Source organism: Podarcis pityusensis (assembly GCF_964106645.2).
Source record: "Podarcis pityusensis genome assembly, chromosome: 8".
NCBI lineage: Eukaryota > Metazoa > Chordata > Lepidosauria > Squamata > Lacertidae > Podarcis > Podarcis pityusensis.
In genome coordinates this window covers 79,073,810-79,096,311 of record NC_138033.1, presented here as the reverse complement: position 1 = coordinate 79,096,311, position 22,502 = coordinate 79,073,810, and the positions used below count along the sequence as shown (strand labels likewise).

General features: G+C 43.0%; 1 protein-coding gene across 6 annotated transcripts; it reads right to left on the bottom strand.

The window, feature by feature from the left end:
• Nucleotides 1-4,166: 4,166 nt before the first annotated feature.
• Nucleotides 4,167-22,502, bottom strand: LDLRAD2 (low density lipoprotein receptor class A domain containing 2). Of its 6 annotated transcripts, none has more exons than XM_081017988.1 (6): nucleotides 21,829-22,502; nucleotides 15,936-16,065; nucleotides 9,180-9,644; nucleotides 7,474-7,623; nucleotides 5,862-5,999; nucleotides 4,167-4,623 (listed from the first exon to the last, which is right to left on the bottom strand). In XM_081017988.1, the coding sequence occupies exons 1-6, from the start codon at nucleotides 21,877-21,879 to the stop codon at nucleotides 4,400-4,402; spliced, it is 1,158 nt and encodes a 385-aa protein (XP_080874114.1). In that variant the 5' UTR covers nucleotides 21,880-22,502; the 3' UTR covers nucleotides 4,167-4,399. The 6 variants fall into 6 exon arrangements, with proteins under 6 accessions (XP_080874114.1, XP_080874116.1, XP_080874115.1 ...); XM_081017990.1 differs by lacking the exon at nucleotides 21,829-22,502 and adding an exon at nucleotides 19,949-20,296; XM_081017989.1 differs by lacking the exon at nucleotides 21,829-22,502 and adding an exon at nucleotides 18,016-18,738.

Below are 22,502 nucleotides of genomic sequence, written 5' to 3'. Positions count from 1 at the left end.
GTCCGTGTGTCAAGTCTGTGGCTCCCTGTCTTAGCTGAGGTTGTGTGCATGCCGTACATTTAAGCACACATGCGCACACAAATCTTGGGAACTAGCTTGCTAAGGGTGCTGGGGACTAGCTCTGGGAGGGGCAAACAACAGTTCTTGGGATTCTTTGTGGGACAGTTGTGTGCTTCAACAGGTGGCGCTATGGGCAAAATCACTGAACCTCTTGGGCTTGACAATTAGAAGGTCAGCGGTTCAAATCCCCATAACAGGGTGAGCTCCTGTTGCTCGGTCTCAGCTCCTCCCAACCTAGCAGTTCGAAAGCACGCCAGTGCAAGTAGATAAATAGGTACCGCTGCGGCGGGAAGGTAAACGGTATTTCCGTGCACTCTGGTTTCTGTCATGGTATCCAATTGCACCAGAAGCGGTTTAGTCATGCTGCCCACATGACCTGGAAAGCTGTCTGTGTTCAAACGCCGGCTTCCTTGCCGCAACCCCATAGTTGCCTTTGACTGGACTTAATCATCCAGGGGTCTTTTACCTTTTTTACCTTTTGCCTTGGACAGCATTGCAACAGCTTGGCCAATGGGAACTGAAAACAACACAGGAGGGCAGAGAAATTCCATACTGGTCTCTGGGTTGATTTTGTACATACCAAGCCTGGTAAATCAGGTGCACATCCCAAAATAAGTAAAAAATCCCTTCCATGTCAGTACTTTCCTTTTCCCAGTGTGTTCTGCCTTCCCTTATGACTATGCTGGGAACAGATGAAGAACAGTCCTGTGTTTTAAAACAGTGGGTTTCAACCAGTGTGCCATGGCACCCTGGGGTGCCTTGAATGATGGTCAGGGGTGCCAGGGCAACACTGGCCTCTGTCCCTCTTTCCTTCCCTTCCTCCTCTGATGCCCTCTTGTGTCTCTGCCTCCCAAAGGCTTGTGCGGCAGTTTATTGCAGCAGCCCTGGCTATAAGCTCCACAGGCGAACGGTGCCTCTGGGAAGCACCTCTCTTTGGGGCAGGGGGGCAGCTCAAAGACCAGGGGTGGCAGCAGCTGCTGCCCAGAGGACTCCCAAGGAAATGGGAGAGGAGACAGCGGCTGAGGGAACACTCCACAATGAAGGGTGTTTGAAAAAGGGTGAGAGGCTGCCAGCTCTGCAAGCAAGGGGTGACATAACTGGGCTCCTGAGCCCCACCGTGGTGCCACAGAAAGAATGTAGTTGCGTCAAGAGAGCCATGGACTCAAAAAGGTTGAAAACCTTTGATCTAAAATACCCACATTTCAAAGCTTGTCATTCCCAGTCTCCTATACCATCCCTGGAACAGGTGCCCGACTTGGTGCCTCAATATAAAACAAGAGAACATCTGTGGGTCTCCTTTGACTTGATCCCACAACTTGGGTTTTTTTCTTTTCGTATAGTGGGAAGTCAGCTAGATGAACACAGGCTTTCCTTCCCCTGTCATAAGCTGACTGCTTGCTTAAGAGGAAAGATCTCAGGCCCAGAGCAAAAGAGAAACCCCATCCACACACCAAACCTTTAAAGTGTTTTTGGGCCACTTTAATGGTCATGACTTTCCCCCAAAAATCCTCTTGTAAGGGGGGTGGGTCTCCTAAGCACCCTTAAAAGTTCAGTTCCAAGAGCTGTTCAACAGAGGAAGGTGGTGGACTCTCCTTCCTTGGAAGATTTCAAGCAGTGGTTGGATTGCCATCTGTCAAGGATGCTGTAGCAGAGATTCCTGCATTGCAATTGGTTGATTCCATGAAACCAAAGTGGTATATGACACAAGAACTCTTGCACATCCTGAATACTGGGAGATTTGGCCCCTATCTGGACAGGGATAGCTTAACTACTGTTGTCTGTGCTCTGGTAACTTCAAGGTTAGATTACTGCAACGCGTTATAGGTAGGGCTGCCTCTGAAGATGGTTTGGAAACTTCAGCTGGGTCAGAATTCAGTGGCCAGGTTGCTCACCGGAGGAAGATGGTTTGAGCATATTACACCGATCCTGGCCCAACTGCACTGGCTACCAATTAGTTTCCGAGCCCAATTCAAAGTGCTAGTTTTGACCTATAAAGCCTTAAACGGCTCAGGATCACAATACCTCAAGAACTTCCTCTTTCCATATGAACCTACCTGGACCCTGAGGTCATCTTCTGAGGCCCTCCTTCCTGTGCCTCCTCCTCGAAAGGTCCGGAGGGTGGCAACATGAGAACGGGGCCTTCTCTTCAGTGGCTCCCCATCTGTGGAATGCTCTCCCCAGGGAAGTTTGTCTGGCACCTTCATTATACACCTTTAGGTGCCAGGCAAAAACGTTCCTCTTTTACCAGGCCTTTGGTTGACCTGTTTGACATCCTATACCCTTTTAAAATGCGGCTCCTTGGGGGGGGGGCTGTTATTGGGTTGTGTGGGGTTTGCCTGTTCGTTTAGAAACTGTACAGGCGGGGGAGAAAGGGCTAAAAATGTAAACCAATAGGAAAGCTGGAGGCAGAGCCTACCTGTTTATAAAAGGGCTTAGCCCAAAGTTTGAGTTACTTGTTGGTGGGTAGTTGGTTGGTTTTAGTGGGTTGTTTGGTTGGGAAAGGCAGTTGGAAATAGAGAGACAGTTAATGCAGTGGGTTCTTGTGTGAGGGGAGGTAGAAGAGATAGAGACAGGATAAAATAGGACTAAGAAGGTAAAGAGTAACAACGTTTGGAATGCAGTTAAAGTTTGTGTCTGCAATAAACTACACTCTTCTTTGTTAACTTGAGAACCTGACTGAGGCAAAGTGATTTACCGGGGAGGACCTGGTTGGTGGCAGCAGATTAGTGTTGTACGGGTCAATAGTCCGTGAGACGACCAGGAGGGCCGTACAAATGCCACAGGTTGTTTTTATTTTGATTACATAGATTGTGGCTTTTATGTTGATCTTTTCTGTGAACCGCCCTGAGACCTCTGGGTATAGGGCATAATAATAATAATAATAATAATAGGAAATACTACTTTACTTAGTACATAGTTAAACTAGGAAACTCCCTCCCACAGAAGGCAGTGACGGCCACCAATCTAGAAGGCTTCGATAGAGCATCAGGGAAATCCATGGAGGTCAGAGGCAGCGAATGCTTAAGAATTCCAGTTGCTGAAAAGCACAGGAAAAAATGGTGCCCTTGTGCTCTGGTTGCAGGTTTCCCACAAGCATCTTGGCAGCCACTGTGAGAACAGGATGCTGGACTAGATGGGCCATTGGCCTGATCCAGCAGGCTCTTCTTGTGTTCTTAAATGCATGGTGTGGATGTGAGCTTGTCTCACGGCCTGGTGCTGGGAGGGAGCCTTAGTTTGAACCCACTGAGGAAAGAAGCAGGCATCTCCTGCCACCTTGTGGGAGATCAGCCAGTATACATCTGTCTGCTTAGCCCAGGGGTCAGCAACCTTTTTCAGCCGTGGGCCGGTCCACCGTCCCTCAGACCATGTGGGGGGCCGGACTATATTTTTTGGAGGGAAGGAAGAAGTACGAATTCCTATGCCCCACAAATAGCCCAGAGATGCATTTTAAATAAAAGGAAACATTCTACAGTGTTACCTTGGGTTACATACGCTTCAGGTTACAGACTCCGCTAACCCAGAAATAGTACCTCGGTTAAGAACTTTGCTTCAGGATGAGAACAGAAATTGTGCTCCGGCAGCATAGCGGCAGCAGGAGGCCTCATTAGCTGAAGTGGTGCTTCAGGTTAAGAACAGTTTCAGGTTAAGAACGGACCTCCAGAACGAATTAAATTCTTAACCCAAGGTACCACTGTACTCATGTAAAAACACCAGGCAGGCCCCACAAATAACCCAGAGATGCATTTTAAATAAAAGGAAACATTCTACAGTGTTACCTTGGGTTACATACGCTTCAGGTTACAGAAGCTTCAGGTTACAGACTCCGCTAACCCAGAAATAGTGCCTCGGGTTAAGAACTTTGCTTCAGGATGAGAACAGAAATCGCACGGCGGCAGCAGCAGGAGGCCCCATTAGCTAAAGTGGTGCTTCAGGTTAAGAACAGTTTCAGGTTAAGAACGGACCTCCAGAACGAATTAAGTTCTTAACCCGAGGTACCACTGTACTCATGTAAAAGCACCAGGCAGGCCCCACAAATAACCCAGAGATGCATTTTAAATAAAAGGACACATTATACTCATGTAAAAACGCCAGGCAGGCCCCACAAATAACCCAGAGATGCCTTTTAAATAAAAGGACACATTCTACTCATGTAAAAACACACTGATTCCTGGACCGTCCACGGGCCAGATTTAGAAGCCAATTGGGCTGCATCCGGCCCCCGGGCCTTAGGTTGCCTACCCCTGGCTTAGCCCCATCATGCCTCCGCTGCCAGCTGCACCCCTTCTGGCCCATGCTCTTCTAAAACTAAGGGCCTGTGATCCTGCCCCCCATCTAGGAGTCACACGGGTGGCTCGGTGCTTCCATGTGGGGTGACCTTGGGGAGCTCCCGGCGGGTGCAGCTGCGTGGGCAGAGGTGGCAGGCAGCGCAGACAGAATTGCAACCGGGCAGGTACCTGCAGGCGCCCATCCTCCAGATGAACCAGCCTGGATTCCAGCAGCACCAGAACAGGAAGGCAGCGCCCAGGATGGCAGCCAGCGAAGCAAGGAGAGGCTTCCGTTTGTCTGCAGAAGGAGGAGAAGGAGCCTGGTGAGGTGCAGGGAAATGGAACAAATCGTGTTCCCCAGCAAACAATTGCCCCAGCTGTGCTATTTTGATACTGTTCTTCATTTCAAAAAACATAGACACTGCTTGACTGTGAAGAAAAACTCAGAGCAGTTTACAAAAAAGGGTAGAACAAGAAAATAAAAAAATTACAACAATAAAACCTAGAAAAAATTAAAATACTAAGAGATTCAAATTCACTTTAACTTTCTAAGCATGTGGATAGGCTTAGCTATACAAAAATGTTTTATATATGATAAATAATGAAGTGAAATGGATGTTTAAAATAACGTTTGCGAAAAAACAACAACAAACCAGAAGCTTTTCTTTCGGGAATTATAGGGACAGAACTACCTAAGCTGTACAGAAACTTCTTCATCGTATGCGACTACAGCGGCAAGAATGTTACTTCCCCCAAATGGAAAGCAGCAGAAGTCCCAGCAAAGGAAGAATGGACGCAAAAACTTATGGAATATGCAGAAATGGCGAAACTTGCCAGAAGAATGAGAAATCAAGAATACAAACTTTTTATAAAAGAATGGAAATAGTTTATTGAACATTTACAGATAAATTGTAAACAGATAAGAACGTTGGCATGGTTATTGTTATAACCTGCAGTTTTATAACAGTATATATTTAAAGTAAATGAATAAATGGGCAAATTAAGTTAATTTGGATATGCAGAAGATATTAAAAATAAATTCAAGGAACCTCAGAAAGAGGAGGAAGGAAGTCAAGCTTTGAAATGTTAAAATGATTGTAAAATTAGTGAAATGTAGACCTGAAAAGCATAAATATTATTTTAAAAAAATGTTTTTAGCAGATTTCCAGGTGAGATGAATGGCGGTTTTTCTGTCTTCCTGTTAGCTCCTGCTGGCTTGGTGATTGATAACATAGTCTGACTATCACTCTGGAGAGAAGAGATGATCTGGGAGTTACCCTCAAATGCTTTGAATGAGGCTGTTTTTCTGGAGACTTGGACGGGGGTTAGAGTGAGTGGATGAGCTGAAGAGTTGCCATTGTGCCAAACACCATGGAATCGCCTTTCATAGGTAAGAAAGAACTGTGTTTTTACCTGAAAAGAGTCGAGTGATAGCCACCTGCTTGGTATCAACAGGCAGGGAGTTCCCAAATGGCACACTATAAACAACCAAGTTATTACAAGACCTCATTCCTGCCAGCAATGGTGCTGCTGTACCTGTTTTGTCCCAGGTGGCAGTGCCTGGGGGCAGGAGCTGGCTTTCCTGGGGTCCTGCGCAGGTCACCTGACTTGGCAGGGCGTTAACTGCAGAAGAGGCCTCGGCATTATTCAAGGGCGGCAGGAGCGTGGGTGAGCCTGGAGTTGAAAAGGAGAAAGAGTCAAAAACAGTAGTGGCCTCTGTGCTGCCACGGAGAAACCAAAGCAGAGGGGCGTAGCCTACTCCTGAAGGAAGGTGCGGACAGGTGACCCCACCTAGGCCCGAAGTCACCCCCCCCCAAAGCAGGCTCAAAGCTTCTCAAAGCTTTTCAAAATCATTTTCTCAGCAGCTAAGCATCTGCTCATTTGCTCTGCTGTTGCAAGGCAAAACTATTACTTTTATCAGCACGAGAAGGCTTCAAAAAGCTAATGAATAGACTCTGTCAGAGCAGGCCTGAGAACTGACTTTTATCTCATTCTAGTTGCAACTTCTTGGACATGCTGAACCGCTCTCCTTCCCCTTTCCTGGGAAGGGTGCCAAGAGTCCAAAAGAGTCCCAAGACAGGGGAGCTTTCTGTTCATGCTCAGAGGAACTCATGGGCAGGACTCCTGAGGGAGGAGAAAGGGGAGGGAACTAGAAGGGGAATATATACTCTGTGCAAATGACTGTGAACTCGTGCATGCTTTTTGAGAGTTATCACACTTGCTCCTTCTACCAGTTCATGGATGGTAGAAATAAAGCTTTTTCTCCGAAACTATTGTTTGAGTGTCTGTTGACTCCCATTTTCCCTTTCCCGGGTGCAATATTTTTCCCACCCGAGGGCAAAGCCCCATAAGGCTACATAAGGCTACACTCCCTTTCTTAACAACTTAAGGGGCCGCTGCAGACATAAGGCTCAGGCATTCAGCCTCACTTTCTCACCCATTTTTTAAAGTGATCATGAGCAAGAAATGGCACTGTTATAAGAATTTTAAGGTCATAAATATATAAAATAAATGTTCATAACTGTGTATATAAACCACATGTCTGAAACCCCATAGAAAAAGTCCAGAACAAATTGACCTCAAATTTTTCTCTGCAAGGTCAAAATTGGAAATCTCCCCATTGTTTCTTTGCTCACAAATCCTGACTTAAGGGCACTTTTGAGATATGAGTAGGGTGTGAGCCCAGTAGTTATCATAACAAAAGACTGGCCAGGCTCCCCAGGTAATCCAGTCAAGTGACCATTAATAGGTAACCTGGCAGACATGATAAAAACAATGCACTCAGATTTCTGTTGTAGACCGCCTTTTCTGTGATGTAGGTATGATGTTTCTGGGGGTGGTCTTGGACTCCAGGGCGGGCAATTTAAAATGTCTATATAAGGGCTTGCGCGCATGGTTCGGGGTCTTCCTCCTCCTCTCTCCTGCGCGTGGGGGAGCACCCTGTTGCAACAGTTAATAGAGATCACGCTTACTAGCTGCTTTGCTTCTCAATATTCTCTGGTTGGCCTCTGTAATTTTCTCCTACCGAGAGAGAATCTGCAAAAGGACTCTATATGGGCTCTTGGGTACCCCATAAGGGAAAAGGAGCAGGTTTTTATTTACTTATAACAGCACATACACACACCCTCTTCCTTCTACAGCCACCAACCTTTGCACCAGGCTGGGGACTGGGCCGCCTGGTCTGTACCATCCCCACAGTTATCGACACTGCTGCCATCGCAGACTAGGCTGGGAGGGATGCACTTGCCATTGTGGCAGGGAAAATACGACTCTGTGCTGCAGGCCGAAGCGTTCAAGCCTGCAAGGAGAGGGAAAGGCAGATTTTGCTGTTCTTGTTGTTTAATGTACCTATAATCACTGCTTTTTTTATAGAAAAAGGGGGCAGTGCTCACCATGAAGTTGTTACAGTGAGTGCCACACTTTTAACATGGGGGGGGGGAGGAGGTGCTGGTACAGTGTACCTTTGAGCACCCCCAGATAAAAAGCACTGCCTAGAATGTACCTCCCAAACTAGCTTAAAACGATAGTTAAAAGGCATTTAACACCAGTGTTGAAATTTTTAAAAGGTAAAGGGCCCCTGGACGGTTAAGTCCAGTCAAAAGTGACTATGGGGTTGTGGCGCTCATCTCGCTTTCAGGCTGAGGGAGCCAGTGTTTGTCCACAGACAGCTTTCCGGGTCATGTGGCCAGCAGGACTAAACTGCTTCTGGCGCAACGGAACACCGTGACGGAAACCAGAGCGCAAGGAAATGCTGTTTAGAGCAATTGGAGCTCTCTCTGTTGCGGGGATTCGAACCACTGACCTTCTGACTGGCAAGCCCTAGAGGCTCAGTGGTTTAGACCACAGCGCCAGGTACCCTGACAGCAGCCCAGTGGTCCACATCACCTGCACCTTACCCTTAGGGTTACAGTATTGGACTAGGACCCAGGAGAGACCAGAGTTCAAATACCCCCACTGGGCAACATGAAACTCCCTGGGTGACCTTGGAGCCCAGTTGCTGCCTCTCAGGCTCACCTGCCTTCCAGGATTGGGAGGATTAAATGAGGAGGCATACACCACCTTGAGCTCCTTGGAAAAGAGGTGGGATATAAATGCAATAAAATAAAATAAAATGAAGATTGCTCAGCTCATTTGGAGTTGTGTGATAGGAATTTTGAGGTCTTTGATATATGGTAATGTTCATAACCGCACGTACATAGATCAGCACAGGAAGACTGACCTGAAACCATTTTGATTCCTAAACTGAGCAAATGTTTTCTCTGCAAAGTCAAAGTGGAAAAGCCTCCCCGTTGTCTTTTCCTTCACAAATCCTGTCTTAAGGGTATGTCTGTGTTTGAATAGGGTGTGAGCCTGTGACCTGGCCCAGGAACTAAGTATTTATCACTACAAAAGACTGGCCAGGCTACCCAGGCAATCTAATCAAGTAACCTGCCAGTCAGGAGATAAACAAGGACAGGAGAAAAACAACATTCAAATTTCTGTTTTAAGACTGCCTTTTCTGTGATGTAGGTGTGATGTATCTGAGGGGTGGTCTTAGGTTACACCCTTTCTGTGATGTATGTATGATGTTTCTGGGGGTGGTCTTGATCTACAGGGTAGCAATTTCAAAAGTCTTTATAAGGCCTTGCACGCCATTTTTCTGGGTCCCTCCTCTCTGGGTGAGGGGAGCACCCTGTTGCAACCGATCAATAAAGATCAAGCTTGCTAGCTGCTTTGCTTCTCAATATTCTCTGGTTGGCCTCTGGTATTCTCTCCTACCAATAGGGAACCTATGTAAGGACTCTATATGGGCTCTTGGATACCCCGTAAGGGAAAAGGGCCGTTTTTGTTTACAACAGCTGCTTCCCGCCTTACCAGTTCGAACGGAGGTGAAGTCACCAACAAAGTCGACACGAGGTTGCTGGCCGCGAGTCACGAGCCTCAAGGTGAGGAAGTTGCCAGTGGAGACGACGGGCCGTGGGATGTTCTTCCCGCACAGCGGCATCCCCAGGGGCTTGGCGGTGTGGTTTTGGCCATCGTAGAATTGCAAATAGGAGCCTGCTGTGCAAGGGTCAGGGGTCTCCCGCTCCCTTCTGGACTTGGGAAGGGCCAGAGTGGGGTGGTCGTTGCTGGCCAGCGTGCTGGAAGGCGAGCGCACCATGCTGTACACCAGGAAGAAGCGGAACTGGAACTGGACCTTGTCTTTGGGGGTTGCCGCTTGCATGGTCAGCTGGCAGTCAGTGCTGGTCACTACAAAGTAGTAACGGCGGGAGTCTCGGTGGGATGTCAACACCATCCCATCCCCGTGCAGGGTCTGGCCGCAGAAATCGACCACGCTCACTGTTGGGGAAGAGAGAGAGGAAAAGGGAGAGTCATTGGCAAGGCACAAGGACATACATAGAAGAATAATCTTCTGGATCAGGCCAGAGACCCATCTATTATATTATTATTATTATTATTATTATTATTATTATTATTCAGATGTATACATTTCACTAATTTTACAATCATTTTAACATTTCAAAACTTGACTTCCTTTCCCCTCTTTCTGCTGTTCCTTAAATTTATTTTTAATACCTTCTCCATATCTAAATTAACTTAATTTGCTCATTTACTCATCTACTTTAAATATATACAGTGGTACCTCGGGTTAAGAACTTAATTCGTTCTGGAGGTCCGTTCTTAACCTGAAACTGTTCTTAACCTGAGGTACCACTTTAGCTAATGGGGCCTCCTGCTGCTGCCACGCTGCCGCAGCGCGATTTCTGTTCTCATCCTGAAGCAAAGTTCTTAACCCAAGGTACTATTTCTGGGTTAGCGGAGTCTGTAACCTGAAGCGTCTGTAACCCGAGGTACCACTGTACTCTTATAAAACTGCAAGTTATTACAATAATCCTGCCAATGTTCTTATCTGTTTACAATTTATCTCTAAATATTCAATAAACTATTGCCATTCTTTTATAAAAGGTTTGTTGTCTTGATTTCTTTTTCTTCCAGTAAGTTCCGCCATTTCTGCATATTCCACAAGTTTTTGTATCCATTCTTCCTTTCATGGGACTTCTGCTTCTTTCCATTTGGGGGCGAGTAACATTCTTGCCGCTGTAGTAGCATATATGAATAAGTTTCTGTACAGCTTAGGTAGTTCTGTCACTATAATTCCCAAAAGAAAAGCTTCTGGGTTTTTCTTTACAAAAGTTATTTTAAACATCCTTTTCAATTCATTATACAGTCGTACCTTGGATCCCCGAACACCGATGGAGAACCTACAACAGACCCTATAAGAGCTCTTGTGTCCCCCATAAGGGAACAAGGGCAGATTTTGTTTATTACACCTCAAAGCTGGTTAGTCCATCTCATTCAGCATTCGGTTACTGGCAAGAGATGGCTCAAGCTCATAATCAGGGCATGAGGCTGCAGCCTCTCCACCTCTTCCTTTGTCTCCCCTCCCCGTACATAATATTATGGGGTATACTGCCTCTGAAAGTGGAAGCTTAATTTAGTACCAACCGCCAGACAGAACTATCCTCCATGACAATTTGTGTATAACTGTGTGCAGTTTCCAGTCTGTGATAGGAATTTTATGGGGGATGGTCAAGTAGCAGGATTTAAGTTGAATAAGGTGAAAACCAAGGTGTTAGAGAAAAATCTTACAGAGATTGAGAAAGAGAGGTTTCAGAAGGAGACAGGATTAATATTGGTTAAGAAAGTGAAATATCTAGGGGTTCATATGACTGCTAAAAATGTGAATTTATTTAAAGATAATTATGAAAAATGTTGGATGGAAGTGAAAAAGGATTTGGAAATATGGTCAAAAATTGAAGTTATCATTGTTGGGCCGAATTGCTGTGATAAAGATGAATGTATTGCCTAGGATGTTGTTTTTGTTTCAAACATTGCAGATTTTGGACAAGATGGACTGTTTCAAGAAATGGCAGAGAGATATTTCGAGATTTGTCTGGCAGGGCAAGAAGCCAAGAATAAAATTTAAGATTTTAACTGATGCTAAAGAAAGAGGTGGATTTGCCCTGCCAGATCTTAAACTTTATTATGAATCAGCCGCATTTTGCTGGCTGAAAGATTGGCTGCTTCTTGAAAACACGGACATTTTGGATTTAGAAGGTTTTAACAATGTCTTTGGATGGCATGCATACTTATGGTATGACAAGGTTAAAGCACATAAGGCCTTTAAGAACCATATTGTCAGGAAAGCATTGTTTAATGTCTGGGTGAGATATAAGGATTTGTTGGAAAGTAAAACACCAAGGTGGCTGTCACCAATGGAGGCTAAGGCTCTGAAAAAAACTAATATGGAGACAAATTGGCCAAAATACTGTGAAATTTTAGAACAAGATGGAGATAGATTAAAGCTGCAGAGCTTTGACAAATTAAAAACTAAAGTTCGAGACTGGCTTCATTACTATCAAATAAGGGAGGCTTATAATTTAGATAAGAAGATTGGTTTCCAGGAGGAAAAATCAAAATTGGAAACAGAATTGTTAGATCCTAAAACTAAGAATTTGTCAAGAATGTATAACTTGCTGTTGAAATGGAATACACAGGATGAAACGGTTAAATCTGTTATGATTAAATGGGCACAAGATTTTGGACATAACATTATGTTTGCTGACTGGGAACAGTTATGGACCACAGGTATGAAATTTACGGCTTGTAATGCCTTAAGAGAAAATATAATGAAAATGATTTACAGGTGGTACTTAACCCCAGTCAAGCTAGCAAAAATCTATCATTTGCCAGATAGTAAATGTTGAAAATGTAAAGAGACTGAGGGAACATTTTTTCACCTTTGGTGGACATGCCCAAGGATTAAGGCTTTCTGGGAAATGATATATAATGAATTGAAAAAGGTATTTAAATATACCTTTCTGAAGAAACCAGAGGCCTTTCTTCTGGGCATGGTCGGCCAATTGGTGCGAAGGGAGGATAGAACTTTCTTTATGTATGCTACAACAGCAGCAAGAATACTCATCAGGAAGTACTGGAAGACACAAGAATTGCCTACCCGAGAAGAATGGCAGATGAAAGTGATGGACTACATGGAACTGGCTGAGATGACCGGCAGAATTCGAGACCAGGGAGAAGGGTCGATGGAAGAAGATTGGAAAAAATTAAAAATATACCTTCAAAAATACTGCAATATAAAAGAATGTTAGAAAGAGGTTGGAAAAAGAATATTAGGTCGTTCTGGTAGATATGATATAATGGACTAAGCAAAAATGAGTTGATGAAATTGATGGAATAGAGGAGGTTTAATTACATTATTTTAATTTTAAAATACGTAAATGAAAATAAGGTTAGAAGGATTTGCTGGAAACACGATTTGAACTAGAATACAAAATTGGGAGGTGAGAGGAGGTCATGGAAATAAGTAAAGGGAAAAAGCTATGTAAAGGTTTAATCTGTTTTTGTTTTATTTTAACTTAATGTATTTTTATATTTTTTGTTAAGTCTTCTTTTTTATTCTATCTTATTGTTCTTTTTTACTTGTTCACTTTTCGCTTTGTTATGGCTAAAGTTTTCTTTGTATTTTGTATGGTTTTTCTTTTTCTTTTTTGTAACTTTAAATTTGGAATAAATATCATTTAAAAACAAAAAAACAAAAAACAGAGGTGGCCGAAGGAAGCCTGTTTAACCCGAATAACACCCAGAGGATGGTTGCCTTGCTACTGTTGAGTGCAACAGAGGACAGGGTTGTTTTGTGGCAATTTAAAGTTGATAAAGAGATTTATGATAGCGGAAACCTTTGTGGCCTAAAGACCCCTTCTCCTTTAGTCCACAGAAGTTTATGCCACTATAAATCTCTTGGTCTTTAAAAGGCCACAAGACTCTATTGTGTTGCCTAATGTCAACTGCTGTCTCAATTACCCGGCACTCGTTTATTTCACTCCTTTTCACCATTACCCAGAAACAACAAAACGGCCAGCACATTAAACCCAGGAATTCTGGCCCTCTAGTTCTTCCCATCACCCTCATAATTGCCACACATCCTAGTGTGAAGAATGAGAGGCTGTACTCAAGAGGTTCCCCCCCTCGCCCACCACCAGCTTCTAGGAAATTTCACTTGGGCGTTTTGTCACTGGCTCATTCCAACTTGCCAGTAGTGAGAGAGTCTGAGAACAGCCTCTGGAGACAGGTTTTCAAACACTTCTGAACCACACAGTGTTCTTTTTCTTTTTTTAAATGATATTTATTAAAATTTCAAAAAGATACAAGAATTACACAAAAACACAAAATGAAAATACAAAAAAATACAAAATACAGCAAGAAGAATAAAAAAACCCCACCCTTATTAAGATATAACAAAACAATGAAAAATAAAAAGAAACAAACAAAATAAAAACAGTTAAAAACACATTAATTTTCCATAACATATCTTCCATACACTTATTTCCCCGGACCTCCTCGTACCTCCCTTTTTTGTATTCCAGTTCAGTTTGTTAGCTCAGCAAATCCTTACCATTAAGCTTTTACCCATTTGTGAACCTTTTTTTGTATCTCTTAAAGCATTACAGCTGGAAACCACTTAGTTTCTATCCAACATCCTTCTAAGATTCATTAATTTTACAATATTTCTGTAAATAGTCTTTAAATTTCTTCCAGTCTTCTTTCACCGACTCTTCCCCCTGGTCTCGGATTCTGCCAGTCATTTCTGCCAATTCCATGTAGTCAATCACCTTCATCTGCCATTCTTCCTGAACCACAGTGTTCAAGGTAGCTGTTATGTTGGCGTATAATTATAGAGGGGGTGTGTTATTATTTAGCTGTTTTAATTATTTATTTGTGTTTTTACCTTGTATTTTATTCTGTGAACCGCCCTGCGATCTTACGAAGAAGTACAGTATATAAACTAAATAAATAAGTAAATAAAACAAATAAACTCTGCAGCTTAATTGTTAGAAATGGTCATTCTGGAACCACAACTTGACCAGATGATCTCCAGGGAACCTCTCAACTAGGGCTGGGCGATAGCTGCTTTTCAGCATCGTGATATATCACCACGTAAACACTGTGATATATGATATATCATGATGCCTGAAATAAGGATGGCGGCAATGTCTAAGCAACACGATGACCATGTACATACGCAATAGAAAATCTTTATAGAATTCCTTCAAACCATAACAAGTACAAAATGAAATCTTTAGTCTCAAAGTCTCTGAAAATCTTTAAATGAAGCGAGGTACCAAACTCTGTACGATGAAAGACAAGCTGTGAAGCTTTGTGAATTCAGCAAATATGATGTCCAACACTGAACAGTGAGTCTGGATATTGACTACTGTTTCGTGGAATTCTTTGTCAGTGTGGTGGGAGGATATAGAATTACATTCATTTGAAATAAGATGGGTTTATGAAGCATGTAAATGAAAATATCAAATGCTGTGGAACAGTGCTCATGTAATAATGTAGTCATAAGGATGGAGCTATGTAGAGGCATTACCTGGCTTCACAGTTTTTCCTGCATCGTGATTTTTTGCATAGTGCACACACAAATCATGATTCATGATATATTGCCAGGTCAAAAATTATGAAATCGTTATCACAATATGGACTTCAAACCAGCTTTGGACGATATATCGCCCAGCCCTACTCTCAGCTCATGATTATTATCTTTCCTGGGGCAGTAAACGCAGCACTTTGTGGCAACCTTGTTGTGCTACAGCCACCATCCAAGCCATATTGACTCCATGAAAACCAGCAACATGGAAAAAAAGAGGCAGGCAAGGACAGTTAAGATACCTGGATGCTACACTAGGTCTTTTGACTCCAGCTCCCATCACCAACCCAGTCCCCGTCTGGTAGAGATTTAGGGGCCAAGCCAAGATGTCAATCCAAAATTGCCTGGGAAGGAAATTGAAGAACTGGCTAAAGCAGAGCTTTCCAAACTCTGTGTCGCGACAGTTTAGCGTGTTGGCTGCAGTGTGTTGGTGTGCTGTGCAAATGCTCCTCTCGGGACTGGAAAGGGGTTTGTTAGTAAAACTGAATTACTGTGTCGCAAAATGCTGCATGTCTAAAAAGTGTGTCACCAGCATGAAAAGTTCGGAAAGCTCCTTTAAAAAAACAAAAACAAAAAAATTAGAATCCTTTTTCCTGGATGGAAATCAGATGGAAATTCCCAGGTGTCAAAAAAGGCTATTTATGTATGCCACTACTGTGGCTCATGTTTTGTTAGCCCAAAAATGGAAAACGAGAGAGGTCCCAACTAAAGAAGAATGGCAACTTAAACTGATGGAATATGCGCAGCTTGCGGATCTAACATATAAGAGAACAAGAAGAACATACGTGTAGAGAAGATTGGAAAGATGTTTATTGAATATATGGAGGAAAATTGTGTACACTTGAAAACACGGGCAGCATTAAGATAAATTCAACAGTGTAAATAAGTTTTGATGGATATAATAATGGAATACTGAATGGTTTAGTTTATATAAAATATGCAGGGATTTATGTTGTGCAAAATGAACCATGGGAAGACATTGATATTTTAAGGTTGTTTAAGTGAATATTCTAAAATGTAAAACAGAAATTTAATAAAAATTGTGACTGCTGAATTGCAAAATAAAAATGGAAAAAAAGGAAAAGTTTGGAAAGTTCTGAGCTAAAGTTTCAGCCTACCTGTCTGCATGGTGGAGACTGCAGGGACAGCAGCGTTCAGGAGAAGCAGCCATTTCCCCCACGCCTGCAAGGCTCCTCGATGGGCTGGTTTGCTCATCTTGGTCTCTTTCGGGAGCCCCTGCATGCCAGGCTATAGCAGAGGAAAAGGCAGGAGTGTGTGAAATGGCAACAGCTGTGAGAAGCAGGGTTTAAATGGACCACCCCAGCCCCCGGTGACCAAATCAAGCCGGGGATTGCTATTGCGTGATTTGACAAGGGAACAAAAGGAGAGGCTGGCAAGCTTATTGCAAAAGAGTCCCATCCTGGTATAAGTGTGTGTTTTTTTCCAAACGGGCGGCTTAACTTTTGCCCTCCTTCATGCCGGCTTTTGCAGACGCTGTCTGCACATCGCTCAGTTGCCATGGGAATGACGGGAGACGGATGGAGCGATGCAAACATCCTGTCTCGGGCAATCTAACCGAACGCCTCAGGAATCTTGAACTGGCTCCTGGCATCGCCATGTGCCAGCTCGCACCTGCTTTCTGGACGATCCCACACCTGAGGCTGGCAGTTTTGAAACGAATGCAAGTTGGGTCCAAGCAAAGCCAGCCAAATGGGAAACAAGAGCGCTGACAGACACTGCTGGGCTGTTGGCTGAGGGTGGTGCCACGCCTTCAGGCTCACATGGGCACCATGCCTTCACAACGCAGCTTCCTGTTTTCCTATCCATATCTCTTGCAGCTAAAACCACAACTCTAGTCCGTGAAAGCTCAAGCCACAATGCATTTAATGGTCTTTGAAGGTGCACACAAGATTAAAAAACAAAGTGCGAGACTGGCTTCATTATTTTCAGATAATGGAGGCATTCAATTTGGACAAGAAAATTGGCTTCCAGGTGGAAAAATCAAAATTAGAAACAGAACTGTTAGAAACCAAAACTAAGAATTTGTCAAGAATGTATAACTTGCTGCTGAAATGGAACACTCAGGATGAAACGGTGAAATCTGCTATGATTAAATGGGCACAAGACGTTTGACACAACATTATGTTCGCTGACTGGGAACAGTTATGGACCACAGGTATGAAATTTACGGCATGTAATGCCCTAAGAGAGAATATTATGAAAATGATATACAGGTGGTACATAACCCCAGTCAAGCTTGCAAAAATCTACCATTTGCCTGATAATAAATGTTGGAAATGTAAGGAAACTGAAGGTACATTTTTTCACCTTTAGTGGACGTGCCCAAAGATTAAGGCTTTCTGGAAAATGATATATAATGAATTAAAAAAGGTATTTAAATATACCTTCTTGAAGAAACCAGAGGCCTTTCTCCTGGGCATAGTCGGCCAATCGGTGTTAAAAAAGGATAGAACTTTCTTTATGTATGCCACAACAGCAGCAAGAATACTTATCGCAAAGTATTGGAAGACACAAGAGTTACCCACACTGGAGAAATGGCAGATGAAATTGATGGACTATATGGAATTGGCGGAAATGACTGGTAGAATCCGTGACCAGGGAGAAGAGTCGGTGGAAGAAGATTGGAAGAAATTTAAAGACTATTTACAGAAATGTTGCAAAATTAAAGAATGTTAGAGTGATGTTGGATTGAAATTAAGTGGCTTCTAGCTGTACAGGCTTTAAAGTTATATATAGATTAAGATTAAGGATTAGGACTAAAAAAGTCAAAAGAAATGGAAAATTGGTTTTTAATAGATTAAAATTTAATGTTATATTATATTAAGATTAAGGATGGGATTAAAAAGGAGGGAAAGGAATTGCTGGACAAACAAATTGAACTGGAATACAAAAGAGGGAGGTATGAGGAGGTCCGGGAAATAAGTAAATGTAAAAGTTGTGATGAAAAGATGGAATTGTTTTTAACTGTTTTTTCTTTTTGTATTTTGTATTTCGTATTTTGTATGGTGTTTTTTCTTTCTATTTTTAATTTTTTTTTCTTTATTAAGATGTTCTTTTCATGTGAAACTCCAATAAATATCATTTAAAAAAAAATAAATGAAGGTGCACACAAGATTCTGTGTTGCTTCGGGAAGAACATGTTGCTGCAGCTGCCAATGGAGACATATTCCAACTGACCTAGCAGTTAGATGGTGTGATTTTGTTTCCATCTGTTCCCTCTTGCTCTCCTTTTCTTTTCATTGCTTTCTCTTCCACAAAACCATTTTTCTTTTCTCTCTATTTCCCCCTTCTTCCTCCACCACTTCCAGTGACTTTCCTTGAGTAGGTTTCTCTCTCGTGTGATAGGAATTTTACGGTCTTAGACATATGGTAATGTTCATAAGTGTACCAACCAAGCACGTACATAGATCAGCACAGGAAGACCGACCTGGAACCATTTTGATTCCCAAACTGTCCCAAACCGACCAAATGTTTTCTCTGCAAGGTCAAAGGAAAATGGAAAATCCTCCCCGTTGTCTTTTCCTTCACAAATCCTGTCTTAAGGGCACATTTAAGATATGAATAAGGTGTGAGCCTGTGGCATGGCCCAGGAACTAAGTATTTATCACTACAATTTATCACTATCCTAGGCCCTTCACGGGCCTAGGACCCTCGTACCTACGGGACCACCTCTCCCGGTATGCCCCACGGAGAGCCTCAAGGTCCATAAATATTAACACCCTAGAGGTCCCGGGGCCTAAGGACGTTAGATTAGCTTCAACCAGAGCCAGGGCCTTCTCAACACTGGCTCCGGCCTGGTGGAACGCTCTGCCTCATGAGACCAGGGCCCTGCAGGATCTGATTTCTTTCCGCAGTGCCTGTAAGACAGAGTTGTTCCGCCTGGCCTTTAGTTTGGAGCCAATTTAATCCCCTCCCTCTTTCTTTTATCTTTTCCTTCTCCTCCTGCAATGAGGCTACTTTTTAATATTTTAATGTTTCAATATTTTAATGTTGTATTTTAATTTTGTTCTTAAGTTGTAGTCATTCAACTTGTTTTTATTATTGCTTGTAAGCCGCTCTGAGCCTGGCCTTGGCTGGGGAGGGCAGGGTATAAATAAAAATTATTATTATTATTATTATTGTTATATGAGAGATAGCTTTGGAAGGATTTGTAAGTGAAAAGAACTATTGGGAAAGGTTTTTCCTTCACCTGCAGAGTAAATATCTGGGGTCATTAAGAGGGTCAAGATAGCTTCAGGATTGCTCTGTGAACTCAAAGAAAGTGTGCCTTTTTTTCCAGGGAATATTTTATAATTTTTGAATGGTGAAGGATTGGTTTTTCTCTAGGGTGCATGTCCCTTGCAAAAATCAGAAGTATTAATCACTTTTGCTTAGCTGAATATGTTAACCCCATATGGAGTCCTTAAGTAGGTCCGCTATCGGAAGCAGAAAATAACAGAGGCCAACCAGAGAATATTGAGAAGCAAAGCAGCTAGTAAGCTTGATCTTTATTAACTGTTCCAACAGGTTGCTCACAGCCACACACACAAGGCAGGAGAGACCCAGAAGAAAGGTGTGCAAACTCTTATATAGACTTTTGAAATTTCCACCCTGTACCTCAACCCCCCCCCCCCAATACATCATACATACATCACAGCAGAAGGGGCGGTCTACAACAAAATCTTGTCTGTCAGGAAACCTGTTGATGGGTTTACCTGGAGAGCCTGGCTATTCTTTTGTGATGATAAATACTTATGGTAATTCCTCACAGGCTCACCCTATTCATACCCAAATGTACCCTTAAGGCAGGATTTGTGAGCACAGAGACAATATCTGAGGTCACTGAAAGAGTGAAAATGGCTTTAGGACTGTTTTCCTATACTGCTTTTTTGTGTGTTTGTGTGAGTGCGCGCACGCATGTGCCTGCATCTGGTACATTTATGAACATTTATTTTCTATCTTAGACCTTATAATCCTCATAACACTTTGATAAAATACATATTTTGTTATGTGCAAATGGCTTTAGATGCCTATTAGGTCCATAAATTACCATCTAGCATATATTCAACACCATAAACAGCGACAATTCGTTGTTGATAAAGGACAGCTGGACATATAAGGGCCCCATTACCTTCAGTAGGTTAGGGCCTCATCAAACCTAAATCTGGCTCTGGATGTGGAATAAGAAAGAAAAGACAGTGAAGAAGAAATGAGGCCAAGAGAAAAGACAGATGGAAAAATACCACCATCTGAGGCAGGCAACTCCCTTGTTTTTCAAGCCAAACAAGAAAATGACTGAAGGGTGGGAAATATGAGTGAAAATACTGAGAATAGGAAAAGGAGACGGCAGGAGAAAAAGGAGATAAGAAAATGTGGCAAGCGGGTGTTGTAAACAAAAATTGCCCTCTTCCCTTATGGGGTATCCAAGAGCCCATATAGAGTCCTTACATAGGTTCCCTATTGGTAGGAGAAAATAACCGAGGCCTTGGATCGAAAATAAGTGGTTTCCAGCTGTACAGGTTAAAGTTATTGAGAGACTAAGATTAAAGATTAGGATTAAAGATGTTTAAGGAAATGGAAATTTGGTACTTAAGAGGTAAAATTTTAATGTTATATTACATTAAGATTAAAGATTAGGATTAAAGAAGTTTAAGTGTTATATATTATATTAAGATTAAAGATTGGGATTAAAAAAGTGGAAAAGAAATTGCTGGACAAACAATTTGGACTGGAATACAAAAGAGGGAGGTATGAGGAAGTCCAGAAAATAAGTAAATTTAAAAACGGAAATGGAAAAGTGATATTGTTTTTAATTGTTCTGGTTTTTTTTAGGGTTTTTTTGTATTTTGTTTTCTGTGTTTTCCTTTTCTTTTTGGATTATGTATTGTGTGTTTTTGTACTTTTACTTTTATGTTTTTCTGTTTAACTTTTAATGAAATTTTAATAAAAAATATATATATATAAAAAGAAAATAACAGAGGCCAACCAGAGAATATTGAGAAGCAAAGCAGCTAGTAAGCTTGATCTTTATTGATCTGTTGCAACAGGGTGCTCCCCTCACATGCAGGAGGAGGAGGAGGAACCCAGAAAAATGGCGTGCAAGGCCTTATAAAGACTTTTGAAATTGTCACCCTGTAGATCAAGACCACCCCCAGAAACACATCACAGAAAAGGCGGTCTAAACAGAAATTTGAATGTTGTTTTTCTCCTGTCCTTGTTTATCTCCTGTCTGGCAGGTTACTTGATTGGATTGCCTGGGGAGCCTGGCCATTCTTTTGTAATAATAGTAATATTTTTTATTTTTACCCCGCCCTCCCCAGCCAAGGCTGGGCTCAGGGCGGCTAACAAGCAATAATAAAAATAAGTTGAATGAATACAACTTAAAAACAAAATTAAAATTCAACATTAAAATATTGAAGCATTAAAATATTAAAATGTAGCCTCATCACAGGAGGAGAAAGGAAAAGAAAAAAGAAAGAGAGGGAGGGAAGGAATCAAATTGGCTCCAAGCCAAAGGCCAGGCGGAACAACTCTGTCTTACAGGCCCTGCGGAAAGAAATCAGATCCTGCAGGGCCCTGGTCTCATGAGGCAGAGCGTTCCACCAGGCCGGAGCCAGAGTTGAAAAGGCCCAGGCTCTGGTTGAAGCCAATCTAACTTCCTTAGGGCCCATGACCACTAGGGTGTTGCTATTTATGGACCTTGAGGCTCTCCGTGAGGCATACCGGGAGAGGCAGTCCTGTAGGTACGAGGGTCCTAGGCCCGTGAAGGGCCTAGGATAGGGATAAATTGTAGTGATAAATACTTAGTTCCTGGGCCATGCCACAGGCTCACACCTTATTCATATCTTAAATGTGCCCTTAAGACAGGATTTGTGAAGGAAAAGACAACGGGGAGGCTTTTCCATTTTCCTTTGACCTTGCAGACAAAACATTTATATATTTTCGGCTCCCACGAAAATATATAAATAGAGGAAGATCTGTGACAATAGATTCAAGAACTGAGCTATTTACCATTTCAATGGAACGGCTCAGACTGGCCAGGAAAGGGCAACCAGCAAGCATTGTCAGGTATCATGACAAGAGACAAGCCAGGAGACAAGATGGCCTCTTTCCATGATGCATGTATGATGCTTGTTGGGTGGGCAGTGGTTTTCAACTAGGGTGCTGTGGCACCCTTTGGTGCCTTGAATGATGGTCAAGGGTGCTGGGAGCAACACTGGCCTCTGTCCCTCTTTCTCCCCCCCCCATGCCTTCTTGCATCTCTGCCTCCCAAAGGCTTGCGCAGCTGTTTGTTGCAGCACCCCTGGCTACAAGCTCCCCGGGCAAACGGTGCCTCTGGAGCTGGCCAGGGGGTGCTTCCCAGGCCCCTGTGGGGCAGCGTGAGGAGGCACCTCGCTTTAGGGAAGGGGCGGCAGCTGTGGCTGTCCAGAGGACTCCGAAGGAGAGGGGAGAGGAGAAGAGGGAACACGCCACAAGGGAAGGAGTCAAAGAACGAGAGGCTGCCAGCTCTGCTGGCAAGGGGTGACATAGCTGGGCTCTTGAGCCTCACAGAAAGAATGTAGTTGGTCAAGGGAGCCGTGGACTCAAAAAAGTCCAAAACCTCTGGGCTAAGGGAAACCCAGCCAGATTGGGGGGGGGGGTATAAAAAATAAATTATTATTATAATTATTGGCAATTTCTCAAGT

Excerpts from the sequence above, each read along its gene's own strand:
- LDLRAD2 (XM_081017988.1), bottom strand. The coding sequence starts at position 21,879 with ATGCTTGCTGGTTGCCCTTTCCTGGCCAGTCTGAGCCGTTCCATTGAA. Across the intron at positions 6,000-7,473 it reads GTCCCCAGCCTGGTGCAAAG|GCTCACCCACGCTCCTGCCG; the intron begins GTTGGTGGCTGT and ends TTTCAACTCCAG. Across the intron at positions 4,624-5,861 it reads TGCCACCTGGGACAAAACAG|ACAAACGGAAGCCTCTCCTT; the intron begins GTACAGCAGCAC and ends CTCCTTCTGCAG.